At 39.8% G+C, this 14710-nt stretch overlaps 1 protein-coding gene across 4 annotated transcripts in view; it reads right to left on the reverse strand.

Moving 5' to 3' along the window:
- The window catches only part of TRPC7 (transient receptor potential cation channel subfamily C member 7), a 119577-nt gene extending 109040 nt beyond the window's left edge, over positions 1-10537 (reverse strand). For 2 of the 4 annotated variants that reach the window (XM_026659473.1, XM_026659472.1), the window contains exon 1: positions 9785-10471. In XM_026659473.1, the coding sequence (XP_026515258.1) occupies positions 9785-10471 (687 nt within the window). Of the gene's footprint in view, positions 1-9784 lie in introns of all 4 variants that reach the window. The other 2 variants (XM_026659471.1, XM_026659474.1) reach the window with 2 other exon arrangements.
- Between the last annotated feature and the right edge of the window lie 4173 nt (positions 10538-14710).

The following is a 14710-nucleotide window of genomic DNA, read 5'->3' on the forward strand; positions in this document are numbered from 1 at the left end:
TGCAGCAATATTGGCAGAGACAAAAATCTCTCCCTTAACAAAAAAAGCTCTCTCAGTCTTTCAAATGCCATGCTGTTGTCTTATCACTATTCATTATTAGTTTGGTAGTATTCCTTTCCCCCCGTCCTCACAGAAACAGTCCTGCATTTCTATTTGATTCTGTTTGTGTAGCTTGGTTCTATTGATTTTTTTTCCTCCGAGCGTAGCCTCTATTGTTCATATCAAAATAACTCCCAGGCATGGAGCTCAGCTTTTGCAATCAATGATTTTTTTCAAGCTTTTAAAAACAATTTAAATCATTTGACTTTTTGCTTGGGGTTTGTTTTTGTTTTTTTTTACATTTATTATTTCCTCAGCAACTTTCTCACAAGTTTATAAACAAAAACTATTCAGTGTTTTCTATTTGAATAGTTAAACTCTTTAGACGATTATATGAAATTTAATTTTATCAATCCCTCTAAGGTACATATATAGCCTTGTGATAGGGCCTTCGGTGGCCAGGTGGCCTAGTGGCTAGATCATTATTCAGCAGGAATGGTAGGGGGACCAGGGCCCTCCCTCTCCACCAGGTCCCAGCCCAGGGCCCTGTGTAGTTCAACTCCTAAACAGGAAAGATGAGTCTCCCTCCTGGCAGGGTAAGGTCAAGATCAGTTTCCCTGGACTACTTTCTACTAAAGTTCTTTAGTTTGGGTGTGGCCCCACTAGTCCAGTTTCCCCACAGTTGGGGCTTATCTGCAGACTCCCCTTCACGGGGGAAGGCTTACTTGCCTACGATGGCTGGCAGGTCACTGATCTGTCCCTTCAGGCAGGTAAACAGAGAGTTCCCATCTCCTTGCCAGTCAGCTCCCAACTGAGCCAGGCTCCCTTCTTTTCCCCTGCCTCCAGGCTTGGCATTGGCTGCAGGTATAATGGGGCGGGGCTAGCTGAACACAAAGCTTTTCTTTAACCCCTGCTGTGCCAAGCGATAGTTTCTCTGCTCCATCACAGACCTGTATTACAATGGTATCTGAATACCTCAGAATATTTAATGTATTTATCCTCAAAATAGAGAGTGCTATTATCCCAATTTTACAGATGAGAAACTAAAACACAGAAACTAAGTGACTAGCCCAAGGTCATATCGGAAGGCTATGTCAGAGTGGGGGAATTAAATGCAGGCTTTCCACGTCCCAGGGTATCACCCTTAACCACTGGGTTATCTTTCCTCCAAAGTGGTAATGTCAATCCAGTTGCTATTTGACAGATACCACAGAATACCATTCATACTAGTGTCGCAGCTAACATCAACGGACACCTTTGTTGCCATTCTCGAGGACTGCCTGAGCATGGGAACTGAACTGAGCCATCTTCCCCAACAAGTGTTGCCTCTGGAGCCGAGCTGAGGGACGTGAGTAAAAGTAGTGGAGTTACAGAGAGCCCTTTTCATTGCCACTATCCAAGCTGTAGCTGTTTTGTGAGTAAAGAGCGAAATTCATCTCACAGGGTTATCACCCTGGGACCATTCACAAGCTCTACATTAACTTTAAAACTAGTGAAGCCACATGTTAAAGATCTTCCCCCGCTCACTCATTTCAAAAGCATCCTCTGTAAGCTGCGTCAGTCCATCGCAATCAATCATTTTTCTGCTATAAGAAGATAATAGCAATAATATGACACCGTGTAAAAGTGATTTTTTTTTAAAAAAAGTCATCTTCATAACCATAAGGAAATGTAAGGGCCAGAGGCAAGCATGGAATCTGGAGAGAAGTGGGTCAATAATCTGGCTAGGGCAAATTACTGATACTCCCACGCTCTTTCCACTTATACTTTTCGAGATCAGGAGCCTTCCTTCTGTGCTTATAAATCACCAATTGTATGCTGTGGGCCCACATAGTGATGATGATTCAGCCAAGAGAACTGCTATAATTGCCTCTTACATTTAAATCACAATAAAAAGAGCCAGACAAAGTACATAGCAATCCATGCCAAGTATATCATTTAATGGGATCACAGGGCTGCCAGTTCCAGATCTTCGGCTACAGCTGAGAAACACACAGCATGATCTCAGGAGCGAGTATGCAAAGGAGCCTTTTGTGGAACCGCAACCTTGGCCCACTACATGCTGAGCTAGTCCAACCAGCATTACTTAGAGCAACCAGAAGACTGCTCTAATTTATGCCAATTGTTAATGGCCCCAAGGAACCCACGTGGCCACCAGAGATTTCCCCTGTCAATCTCCTTTTCCCTGGTTACACCACCTATGCTGGGCACAGGAGGACACATAAGAGTTGCAATATCTACTTGTCTGGTCACAGGAAGACCGACTTTAGGATCACAGCTTTAGTGACATAGTGGCCCCATCAGAATGAAGAATCTGGCCCCGAGTCTTCATTTGTGTAAAGTAAATCCAGGCAATACTGGGGGAGTTTAGAATGTCACTTCCCTTAAAAACTTTACTTCAATTATGTTATAGACATTAAACAGTACGCACCAGATTAGAAAAAACTATGGGAATAGAATTTTTAGTGGAAAATTATTAAACTAGACAATATAGGAAAACTTCCTGTACTATTTGCACTTGCAATTTTGCACTCCCGTTTGATAGCAGGAGACATCTGTGGGAGCATTTAATTGTGACTTTAAACATTTAGGGGCCAGCTGGTGCAAATTGGTGTGGCTCCATTGACATTAGCACTGATTTACACCTGTTGTGGATATGGCCCTGGCTGTCCAATTACTTGATTTGCTGTTGCAAATGTCATTAGAGCCCACTAATCAGGTAGTCAGCCATCTGCAAATGTTTGAACTCACAAGACTCTGTCCCAGGCCCAAAACAGCAGGTGCAAAGTTAGATTGTGGGTTTGGGTCTTTCTGAACAGTTGTCCCATTATTTTTCAAAGATCTGTAAATATACAGGGCAAGAGGTAGAGCAGCAATGGAAGCCAGTGGGGGATGAGTGAAAGAAAAATATGTTCCTGTGTTAACTGAAGTAGAGGAATTGACAACGCTGGCAGGATTAATAAACAAGGCCCATACACCATGTGTGTTCCAGGTGGTGGCTTTGATCATATCTGCAGTAACATTTTAATCAATGTGAATGGAGAGCTTATTATAACACTTCTGATTGGTGAGATCTTTTCATACCCTCCTTTGCCACCATGTAATTTAATTTGCTTAGATTGCTATATGGAATGATTTCGATAATGGTGTCTTTATCACAAAGGACATTTAGTGATTCTGAAGCATGCAGCTTGAATGCTATTTAGGGAGAATGCTGTGTTCTAAAAGAGACCTGCCTTTCATATTGGATCTCAGTAGAAGAAAAGAGGGAGAGGGTAATCCCAGGGGAGAAGAGAGGGTAAACAGTTAGATAAAGGCCAGTTTGTGCTACATTTCCCTCACCCTTTTCACAACTTGTATACAGTAGCATTAAACTGAGTTTGATATTTATGTCAAAGATATCCACAAGGGCATTGCCATCAAAATGTTTGCTAAAAATATAATCATGTAAAGAGATCAATGAGCTTATAGCCAACTTTTATACTGACTCTGCTCTTGGAAATTCCACTTTCCAATTTAAGAAATGAGTCACCTGGTTGCTTGCAGATGGTACTTGTGAAGAAATTTGCATATTGCATTATATGAAGGGGACATTTAAAAGGGTTTTCACTAGACACATCCTGCTTTCAGGTACATGAGTGCAACTCCTATTGACTTGTATGCACAGGGTGGGACAAATACTGCAGACTTTATTCTTGCTAGAAGTGACTTTAACAGCACTACTTACATGCGTAAGAGAAGCAGGATTTAGCGCGCAGGTGAGTGCAGATTCTTTTCTTATTCTGACTAAAGGCCAGATGCTGCCACCCTTCATTTAAATGGGAATACTATTGCCGTAAAGTATTTCTCAACAGGAGTAAGTAGTGGTACCAGACTGTGGGTATATGTGATTACTATTTAACTTTACAAATTATAGTTCATTCTTAATACAAAATAATATAAACCCAAATTAAATACATTAAAATTTGGTCTGCTTGATAACATATTAAGCTGCACTGTGTCTACATTCTAGAGTGGAATCTCATTATACAGTATTATTCTGCAGGTTGTAACTTGCTGTTCTTAATGATTTGCTTTTGCAATTCTTAATATCTTAGGGCTTCATTCTGCAATATATTCTAAACCAGTTAAAGTTTGATACATAATTTATAATCCCTTTCTTTCTTTGTTTAGGATTCTCATGTACGAGTAGTTAGGAGAGTCAATGTTTTAAAATAAGATGATTAAGTGTTTTGCTTAGAGGGAAGTTCAGCTCTTAAAAAGTAACTTGATATAAGAGGCATCATGAGGTTCCATGTAACAGCAGATAGCAGGGCTCCAGGGAAACATCAACCCAACCCTAGCCCTTACCATAGTCTGAAGCGAACTCTGAATTTACCCAGCACCTGACATAAATTAGAGCAGTCTCAGGGCTGCTTTTAGTCATGCTTGGCCCCACAAAAACCCATTGTGTCAGCAGAGAAGAGAGAGCACAAGTGCTCCAGCCACACACACCCCACCTGGGCCCCCAGCATACCCTCCACCCTGGGAGCCGTGAGAGTAGAGCAATATAGAACTGGCTACACCAGCACATTGTCAGAGGAAGCCCCTACAGTAGACGTAAAACCCAGTGGGAGAGCTGCTGCCTTTACATAAAGTGGGCACATGACAATGCAGAATCAGCCCCACTGACGTCAGCTAAATTACTCCCAGAATCAGACCAGAAGGGTATGTGCTTTAGCTTGTTGAAGCATACAAACATGAACACTTTTCTCACAGAGCTTTTGCTTGGAAGGAGTGATATTCCCCCCACCCCTGCCAAATCTGCATATAAACCATGCATAAATGCCCCACGAGCACTCCCTCTACTTCTACCTTTCATAAACTTGCAAAAACCCACATTTGTAATGATTTTTTTCCTTTCCAGGCTAGTCACCAAGTCCTTTCATAGAACTACAATGTGAGCCTGCCAGAGGCAGGCAAGAGAATCGTCAGTACAAACAGCCAGTTTAACATTTCATTGAATATATTTTGCTTTTTGCTTTTTTTAAGTCACTAATTTCATTTCAGAACCATGCAGCTGCATCTCAAACAGCTTTCTTTTCCTTTAGCATTAATAAGGGATTTTTTTTTTTTTTTTGCAAGACATTGGAGCTGCATAAGTCTAAGGAAGGTCATGAAACACAAAATCAGTCCAATACCATTAATATTGCTATCCCTCACATGTCTTTTTTCAGGCCTTATTCATCAATAAACCTTGGCAAGGCAGACACTCGCTTCCCATATCATCTGAAGCAATGCTGGTCCATCCTATTTGCATTCATTCTAATTAGGGGCCATGATCCTCAGCTGGTGTGAATTGATAAACGTCCATTGACTTCAGTGAAGCTACACTGATTTACATCAAGTGAATATCTGGGCCAGTATGTATATTACTATTCATTGCCCTGTCAGTTTCAATCTGCCTCCTGCAAATCTTCATTCTGATACCTTTACTTAATATCTAGGAAGCAACATGACAACAGACTATCCTGATCTTGCTAGTGAACCAAACTAAAAAAACCATAGAGTTCAACTGGGGAGTTTATAGTGACAATGGAAGGTATGTAAAATGCAAAGAATGAGATAACTTCAGCCTTAGCTACCAGAGACTGAGCTTGTCCCCTCAAACATGTGTAGGCTCCCTGGGACCAAAGAGTAGCTGTTCCTCTACAGTGTGAATCTGCCACATTGCAGTTTGATCTACTGTCTGTGTCCCACTGTGTAAAGTAATTTAAGGTAAGTTTGGTAGTGTTTTAGGCTGAGAGTTAGCCATGCAGCTCCCATTGTTGTAAATGGGAATTGATAATAAATTCTCACCCAGCTATGCTGAAATGAATGCCTCCTCATTTGCCTCGCCTAATTTATTTGGCCTCTCATAACCAGAGCAACTGAACTTCACCAATTTTTACTCACCATCAGAAATTAATGTGTCTAAAAACTATTTCAACTGTCACTTGTACATCGAATTTAACAAATCTAAGCGTTTACACACCTCAAAAATGTAATTTCTGCGTGGGGCTATGAGCTAATCTTACATGCTGAATACCATTATTGTATAAAATACACTTGGAGTAGTGAAAAGAGCTAAAAAATAGGCACATATTTATTATCCCCTTATGCTGTGAATTTCTTCAAAAGAAGGAAAAATAATCTCACTGCTGATTATCTGCCTGCCGCCATCTTTAAAAGTTAAATCATGCGCTTCAGTTGGAGGTAGTGTTTCCCTCTACTATCAAGTATGTTCTGCAAGACAGTGTGCTACTGAGGTTGTATGAATATAATAGTCCAGAGGATAATGATTTTGGATTTTAGATTGTTAGTAAGTACAGATATAGGCAACAAAAGGCAAAAATTGAGTAACAATTCTTTTTTTTTCTTCAAGATTGAGAAATATTATTAAAAGCTTGCCTGATTTCATTACATTTTGCAGATTTGCTATCATTATACAAGTCTCACCAGGACTTTAAAAAAAATCAGCAATCAAAAATGTCTTCTGTCTATGAACAAAATCTCACAAAATGTCACCCATGGACCTTCTTTCACAAATCCCAATGCTACCTTCTGTAAAGATTTTAAATTAGCTGTATTAGTACCTTATTCTGTGTCCCATCTATAAGGTTAAAGTGAGAAAATTGAGAAACGAGAAAATGTATAGATTCCTACATTATAAATATGTTTGAAGTCCTTGAAACTTTGAATGTCACTGACTCTAGAGGCTAAATTAAAAGATTATGGAAATGTGAAATAAACTATGAGTAATGTTTTCTAGATCTTTCCATGTGATACAGAGGACCTTCCACAAAGAGACAGGAATGGGCAACCCATCACAAACAAACATGAGTGGAGATGATGGAAAGTTTCATAACACCTTATATCCCTGTCTGTCTATGGCTCTCTCATAATCTCAGGTGTTTCTAAAGTATCCAAACCCATCGTATATTATCTCCTCTTTGTTGGTAACTTCAGGAGGATTCCTTCATATGGTAGATCTGGTCTAGAGCAAGAACCAGGTTCTGGTAAAAATATATTTACAGTTAAGCATGGAGAGATTTATCAGAGCTGACAGCCATGTAATGCTGAAAGCCGCTGATGCCCCTTAAATGAAATAGCATGCCATTTTCTACTGGATGGGAGCTGGAACATTAATGAGATACTAATACTGCTAACTGTGGGTTTGATCCTGCAGTTGTTCCTCATGAAGGTAGTCTCACTGAAATTAATGGGACTGCTTATGTATGGACTACTTCCAAGAGTAAGTGTTGCAAGATTGGATCCCCAATGCATGTAAATCTCCCTTTTTACATTTTAACACTGTTGTGTTGGAATCCGATCCTGCAATTCCTTATTTGCATGGGTAAAAGTTTGCAGGATTTGGCTCTTAATTTTATTTCCAAAGGGGATCAATCATCTTGCCAGTATAATAATGTTTCTAGTTAATTTAGAAGGCAACTCTTGAAAAGATATACAGCTCTTGTCACTTCTAATTCAGAGAATGTCTGGTGAGGAATTCTGAAAACGATACTTGAACACTTGAATGGTTTTTCAAATTAAAAAAAATAATGGATTCCTCGCTGGCATCCTACCCCAATTTACTGACAACCTAGACTTTTATTGCATTTATGTTACTGACCAGAGTTGTAGCTGTACGCTAGCCAGAAAACTTTCATAAACTGGTGACTGGGCCATAGAAATTGAGTTTTTATGATCAATTTATTTTAGCCTGGAAGACCGCAAATTCTTGAACCACACTACTGATTTAGCAAAATGTTGCAAATGTCATAGGACATTTGCAATCTCATTGTCATAATGGTGATGTTGAATAACTTGCAGGAGAGAGTTAAGAAGTTTACAATGCAGCAAAACAGAATAGTCTTAGAGGAACTTTTCAGAATTACCTCCTTGTGTTCCTCCTCCCCCCACCCCACCCATGACTACTCTTCATCTAAAGAAGCAGATCAAGATTTAAACTGAAGAGTGCAATATCTGAAGAGCAAAAAGTATTTGATGTGCCACCTTTGTAATTTGAATCAGAGTAGGTATAATGGATTCTTAATCTGATAAACCAACCTGTATATATACCTAAGATACTTATGTGGCACCCATCACTATAGTTAACTGAGCATCTCATTCTTTAAATGTATTTCTTCTCACAACATCTCAGCAAGGTGGGGAAGTCCCCATTTTACAGAGGGGAACTGAGGCACAGAGAGGCTAAGTGACTTGCCTAAAGTCACACAGGAAGGATGTAGCAGAGCAGGCAATTGAAACTGGGTCTCCCAAGTCCTGAAGTAACACTCTAACCACTGGGCTATCCACTTCTAATTTGTCTGGCAGCAATCTAGATCAGTGATTCCCAAACAGATCGTCCTTCAGCACAAGATATAGGAGCCTTTGCTTTTGGAGCAAGAAAATCCATCTTTCAATCATTCTGACACAATGAAGTTCTGAGTGGCGATGGTGTGCAATGTACAAGTTCTGGGTAGCTGGGGGTTTTCTTACAATATGTTAAAAGGTGAAGATGACCTCAGCTTAGCTTTCAAAAACAGAGTTCTGAATTTCAGAAGTAGTATGCTACCAATCATATGTAGTTAACACATTTTAAATGCTATGAATAATATTTTCTGCCACACCAATATTCAGAACTCCTGTGCCCTTTCACCTCTATCTTAATGCCTATACAAGAGAAAACAGTTGCAAACGGGCAGGTAAAGAGTTGAAATGGGCTACTGAGAAGAATACAAGGCATGAAGTCTTGCCATCTCTCTCCGTCTCTCATCAAAATTAGACGAGTTAATAATTGACTTTTTTGGTTTGAAAAATCTGGGGGGGAAATTGGTTTGTTTTGACCCAAAACTGATTTTTTGTTGTTTTTTTCCCCCCCTCACCCAAATGAATAACCAAAAATGTTTTGTTTGGGTTGAACAAAATGTTTCAAATTTTGTTCCAAACTGCCATTTCCTAAATGAAATTGCATTTCTAAAATGTCATTTCCAAACAAAAGTGTTTAAATGGTTCATTTTGAAAATGTCAAAATGAAGCTTTTTAACATTTCTGAAAAAAAATTCACTGAAAATATTGGCCAAATTTGACCCAAATTCATGAATAGTTTTAGTTCCCCAAAACTTGCTTAATATACTTATTACACCAAATTGACTATTTACTGAAAAAGATTTGCCCAGCTCTATGCAAATATGTAGGAATTTAGGAGATAATGACATTTCCATAGGGACTTAAAATGGCTGCTTTGCCCTCATTTTTTTTTACATACAACATGGTGTTGGTGAAGAGAGGAGGGGGGAAATCATATTTTCCAGTTGTCCCCTCTAACACAGTAAATCATCTAATATGTAAATACTTGAACTTTAATGCCTGGCTTTCAGAGTAAAATAGCATTTATTAGATTCTAGTGGATTGTCACTTCTAGAAATGGGGGGGAAAAAATCTCAATCTGAGGTTTTTCTCATAATGATAGGAGAACTGGAAGCATTTTTTTCTCCGGAAAAGTATGTATCATATTTCACATTTCTGATGGAAGCTCTAATTGAATCTAAATTCTGACCAAGATTTCCCTTAATCTGAGGCTGACCTAGAATTTGATTCCTTGCTTTGAATTTTCAGGATGTTCTTGCTGAGCCCTGATTTTCTGACCAACACTCTTTCATATGTAAAATATATGCCACTATTATCACATTTAGCGGAAGGAAAACCTTTTAGGTTGAATTACCTTAAATTCAGTTTCAATGTTGGCTAGTCTTGCCAATTCATTGCTTAGTTCTAAAGCAGTAAGAACGGGGTCTTCACTAGAAAGAGCCAAATAAGCGGCACTTGCTAATCCTTTGTAGGCATTCATTCTCGATCGAGAGTGACTGAAGGAATCTTTCCTCTGCTTCTCGGCACATTCATTGCACTTGCAGAAGTAGTCATGGGGCCTTTCTATCCGTGCCCCTTTCAGAAGCAAGATATGAACAATTTCATACTCTTGGCAATGAGCAGCGAGTATTATGGGGGTGATGTCATGAGAAAACCGAGTTCCATCTTCATCATAAGCATAAAAATCATCATCGCGTAGTTCCTGCTCAAGGGGGCTTAGTGTGAGACGCTGCCCTTGCGCAAAGGCTGGATGGTTCAATATTGCTTCCACAATGCGCACGTATCCCTTACTGATGGCCAACAGCAGCGCATCTCCAACTCGAGCCAGATTCTCCTTTTTCAGAAGGAGTTCAGTCACTTCCAAATGCTCATTCCCCACTGCTAGCTGCAAGGCATTTTGTCCCATGTAATCAACGCAATTAAAGTTCAAGGTTTTGGACTCCTCCAGCATTTTCCGCACCACGGGGATGTTGCCATATTCCGCAGAATCCAGGAAGCGTTCTTCCTCCACGGTCAGGCTGGTGCCCTTTTCGTTAAACATGTAGGCTGGGCCTCGGATAGCCTGTCTCCGGCCTTTCTCCCGAAGGGTTGTGTGCCTTCGATGCATGTTGTTAGAGTTGCTGTTTCCCAACCTGCACAAAGACAGGAAGGAAGCGTGATTATCCTCTCAGCCATTTTTAATCTGAGGTAACCTGAAAATAATATTGAAAATGTTCTGTTGTTATAAGACCTGTATTTAACATGGTTTAAAATGGATTAGGATACATGCTGGATAAATTACTGAATAAGTGCCAAAAAGTTAGACCCCTAAGTCACCTAGGCTCTTTTGAAAATGTTCCCCAAGATGTAACAAGCAGATGAAACAAGTGGTGATGCTCTGTTGGCAACACATTATTCATCCTTCATGCCAGTCAGTGATCTAGGGCTGAATATTGCCCACCCACCATATGGATCCTCTGCAATTGTTTGTTTGGTGTGGAGTAGTTTCACATTCAGAAAAAAAGAAGAAACATGGCAGGAAATTTGTCGGGTTGATTTTGTTATCATTTTTAAACGGTACTGTTGGAAGCAGGGCAGAGGTTTGGAATGCTAGAAGCAGTATTAGCAGGAGCTGGCCCATTATCTATTCTCCTATATTTTAAAAAAAATAATGGCCTATATATTCTTTTAATAATTATTGTTCTGTGGGCTTTTTTTTTTGTTTTTTTTTTTGTTACTTTTTCTAAAAAACAAACAATCGGTCCTGATGTCATTTCCCAATCCACAAATGAGACCAATTACACCTCTACCCTGATATAACGTGACCTGATATAACACGAATTCGAATATAACGCGGTAAAGCAGCACTCCAGGAGGGCGGGGCTGCGCACTCCGGCGGATCAAAGCAAGTTCGATATAACGCGGTTTCAGCTATAACGCGGTAAGATTTTTTGGCTCCCGAGGACAGTGTTATATCGGGGTAGAGGTGTAGTTATTCTATGGGTAGAAAGAAAGCAAGAACATAAGAATGGCCATATGGGTCAGAGCAATGGTCCATCTAGCCCATTATCCTGTCTTCCAACAGTGGCCGGTGCCAGTTGCTTCAGAGGGAGTGAACAGAACAAGGCACTTTAACAAGTGATCCAACCCCTGTCGTCCAGACCCAGCTTCTGGCAGTCAGAGGTTTAGGGACACCCAGAGCATGGGGTTGTATCGCCGACCATCTTGGCTAATAGCCATTGATGGATCCATCCTCCATGAACTTATCTAACTGCTGCTCTACAGTCTTTCTTGTCCTCTTCTTTTCACCCCAGACACTGGAAAAGCAAATCTAAGGCTCTATACAAAGGGCCCAGTGCCTGAGAAAGGAGGTTAGGGTTTGGTCAAGAATTACATACATACATATAATATATATGTAACTCGCCAAAATGATGAACAATAACGTTGCTTTTTCTCACTGTCTCTGATTAAAAGTAGACCCTGGTTTTCCACTCCATTCTAACATCAACAGTAAGAATGGTTAGTGCAGAAGCAGAATACTATTCAAATAAAACTTCCCACCAAAACATAACTAATAAAAAAAATTAAGCATGTTAAAATACCGTAGAGAAGGATGAGCAGAACAAATGACATTTATGGTGAAGGCACTATAACTCATGGAAGCCTTCACCTCTGATGAGTTATGGCCCCAATCTTGTTCATGATCACTGAAGATTAGTATTTCAGCTGCCTCACTTTATCATCTTTTTACATATAGCGAGACAAATAGAAAATTATTCCCTTATCTTTGAATATTTTCATAAGGAAAAACTCAGCTATCACTTCACATTTTAAAAGCTAGTGACGATGTTTGACCTGAGCACTGAATTATGATGGAGTAGTGACAATGCAAAGAGATATATATTTAATAACAGAAGATCTTGGAAACTCAGCCATACCCATGCCACATGATTCTGCATGGTGCCTTGTTCTGCACCAGTTGTACAGACAGTTTTCAAACTAATCATACATACTGAGCTTGTGTAATGTGTTCTCTTTAAAAAGTGTAATTGTAACTTGATTGCAGGTATCTTAACATTTTTGTTTGAAGGTGCTCTGCATTTAAATGGCTGTATTTGCATATGTTATTGAGACAGCTAGTGATCAAACTCAGAGATTGCAATTAAAATATTGTGTTTTTCTAGGAATGCATGCTTTGACATTCCATGTCATTGGAAAGAAATCTTCTGTGGAAAGGCAAACCTTGGGCCAAATCCTGACTCCGGGGGGACTTCTGCCTGAGTCCAGGCCTGCTGCTGCAAGATGCCGACCACCCACAATGTCTCTGGTAGTCCTTAGGAGTTGAGAGCCCTTGGCACTTTGTGGGATTTGTCACTAAAGCACTAGGGGGGTTCACTCTATATGTTGACATAGGGATGCTTGCTTAGGCTAAAGTCCTCCACCCAGCAGTTGGACTGGGTTAGCTGGGCTGGGTGCTGGGAGTAAGAAGAATTCTCTCCCACAGAGCACTTGTAGTTCCTAATGCTGTAGCCTACTCCAGCCAGTGTCCTTCCCGTCACGCACTTCCTTTCTGCTGCTACACTTGAGGCTTGTACAGAGCTTGTGCCCATGCCATTCTGTACCCTCTGTATGGACACATACGTTCAGCTCCCCCATTGTTGCACCGTGGGAATACACTTGCAAACATAGGAGTGGCATTTGGAATTTAGATTTGGAGCAAAATTTTCAGACGCACCTATTTTCAAAAATGACTTAGGGGCAGATTTTTAGAGCTATTTAGTTGTGTAAAGATGCCAAAGACACTAATAGGATTTTCAAAAGATCCTTGGTACCTAACTCCCATTAACTTTCAATGAGACAAGATCCTACAGCCCAGATCCTCAAAGGTATTCATGCTCCTAACTCCAAATATCAGTGGGAATTAGGCACCTAAATACCTTTAAAGATCTTTGATTAAGTGCCCAAATAATTTTTGAAAATGGAATTTAGGAGTCTACGTTTCTTGGGTGACATTTTCAGAAGCACCTTTTATGCTCTAGGGCTTCATCCTGTAATCCTCGTTTAGGCAAAAATGAAATTCAAGATGCGGATGTAATGGGAGTGAAGAACTGCAGGATCAGCCCCTTACTCGCTATTTCTCTTTTCCTGCAATGATTTCGGCTATTTTCAGAGGGATTCAGGAAAGATAGGCACTAAAATCCCATTAAAACTCCTATAGGCCTATTTAAAATGTTCACCCTCTGTCTCTATACAATTGATGCACTATTGTGTTCTATTAAAACACAAACTAAAATGTTACTACTCAAAACATTGTAACGATGAACAAAAATTAAGGAAATGAGACTCTACAGATGTGAATCAATAAAGAAATGACTGCAATGAAAAGAAGACAAAAAAAGCTCTTTGCCAAAATATTTGCAGAATTTTGTATGTTTAATTTATTTAAAAGAAAAGGGAAAAAAGGGGGACAACATATTTCTTAGCAGAATCCAGGCTTAAAGGCATAGTACTGTATTAGAAAGTGTGGGGGGATAAATTATACTTTTAAGGAAGCACAGACTGAATTTTAAGTATACAAGTTCTCCATCTTGTCTGCTAATGCTTCATATAGTACTCCAGTATTCCAACTTCCAACCTGCCCCATATTATTAGCTTTCTTATATCAGGTTTATCTCCATTAAGAAAAACATTTAAAAAAAAAATTCGCCATCATCCCAGAGAGGAACCATGAGTCGAGCAGAAACTTAACTAAGATAAAAATTTCAATGGAGTCCATTTTCAGTTACTTTCTATTTACTGAATATACAGCCTAAGTATTATTTGGGATGTTAGTTTTAATAAATAGCAACTTTTCCAGCGTTAACCAGCAAAACAGCATGCCAGGGAGGTAGCAAGGAGTATTCCTTCCCATGGTATGAATAAGATAAAAGGTCATTCAAGTTCAAACTTTCAAATAGGCTGCCTCCCTTTTGTGGGTGTGCTGAGCAGAAACTAAATCTGCACCTGCAATTATATTTAAGCCACAATTCTGAATCCTCATACCTCTAATTGCCGGATTTTAGGTACAATCCAGGTGATTAGAGATGCTTCTACTGAGGTTTGCATCTGACATCATTGAGCTGGTTGCAAAAATTCCAGCACTGGTTTTGCAGTTACAAACTGTATGGGTAAAAAATGGAAGTTGGCCTTCATCCCTTTGGGAAAACGTATCCATTAGGGTGAAGTACCTTCATCTACGTAGACAAGGCCATTCATGTAAGACCTATGGTATGGCTGCTGCTGGTGGCAAGGGGGTAAAAAT

This window comes from Terrapene carolina, unplaced genomic scaffold (genome assembly GCF_002925995.2).
Source record: "Terrapene carolina triunguis isolate 2854851 unplaced genomic scaffold, T_m_triunguis-2.0 Scaffold629, whole genome shotgun sequence".
Lineage (NCBI taxonomy): Eukaryota > Metazoa > Chordata > Testudines > Emydidae > Terrapene > Terrapene triunguis.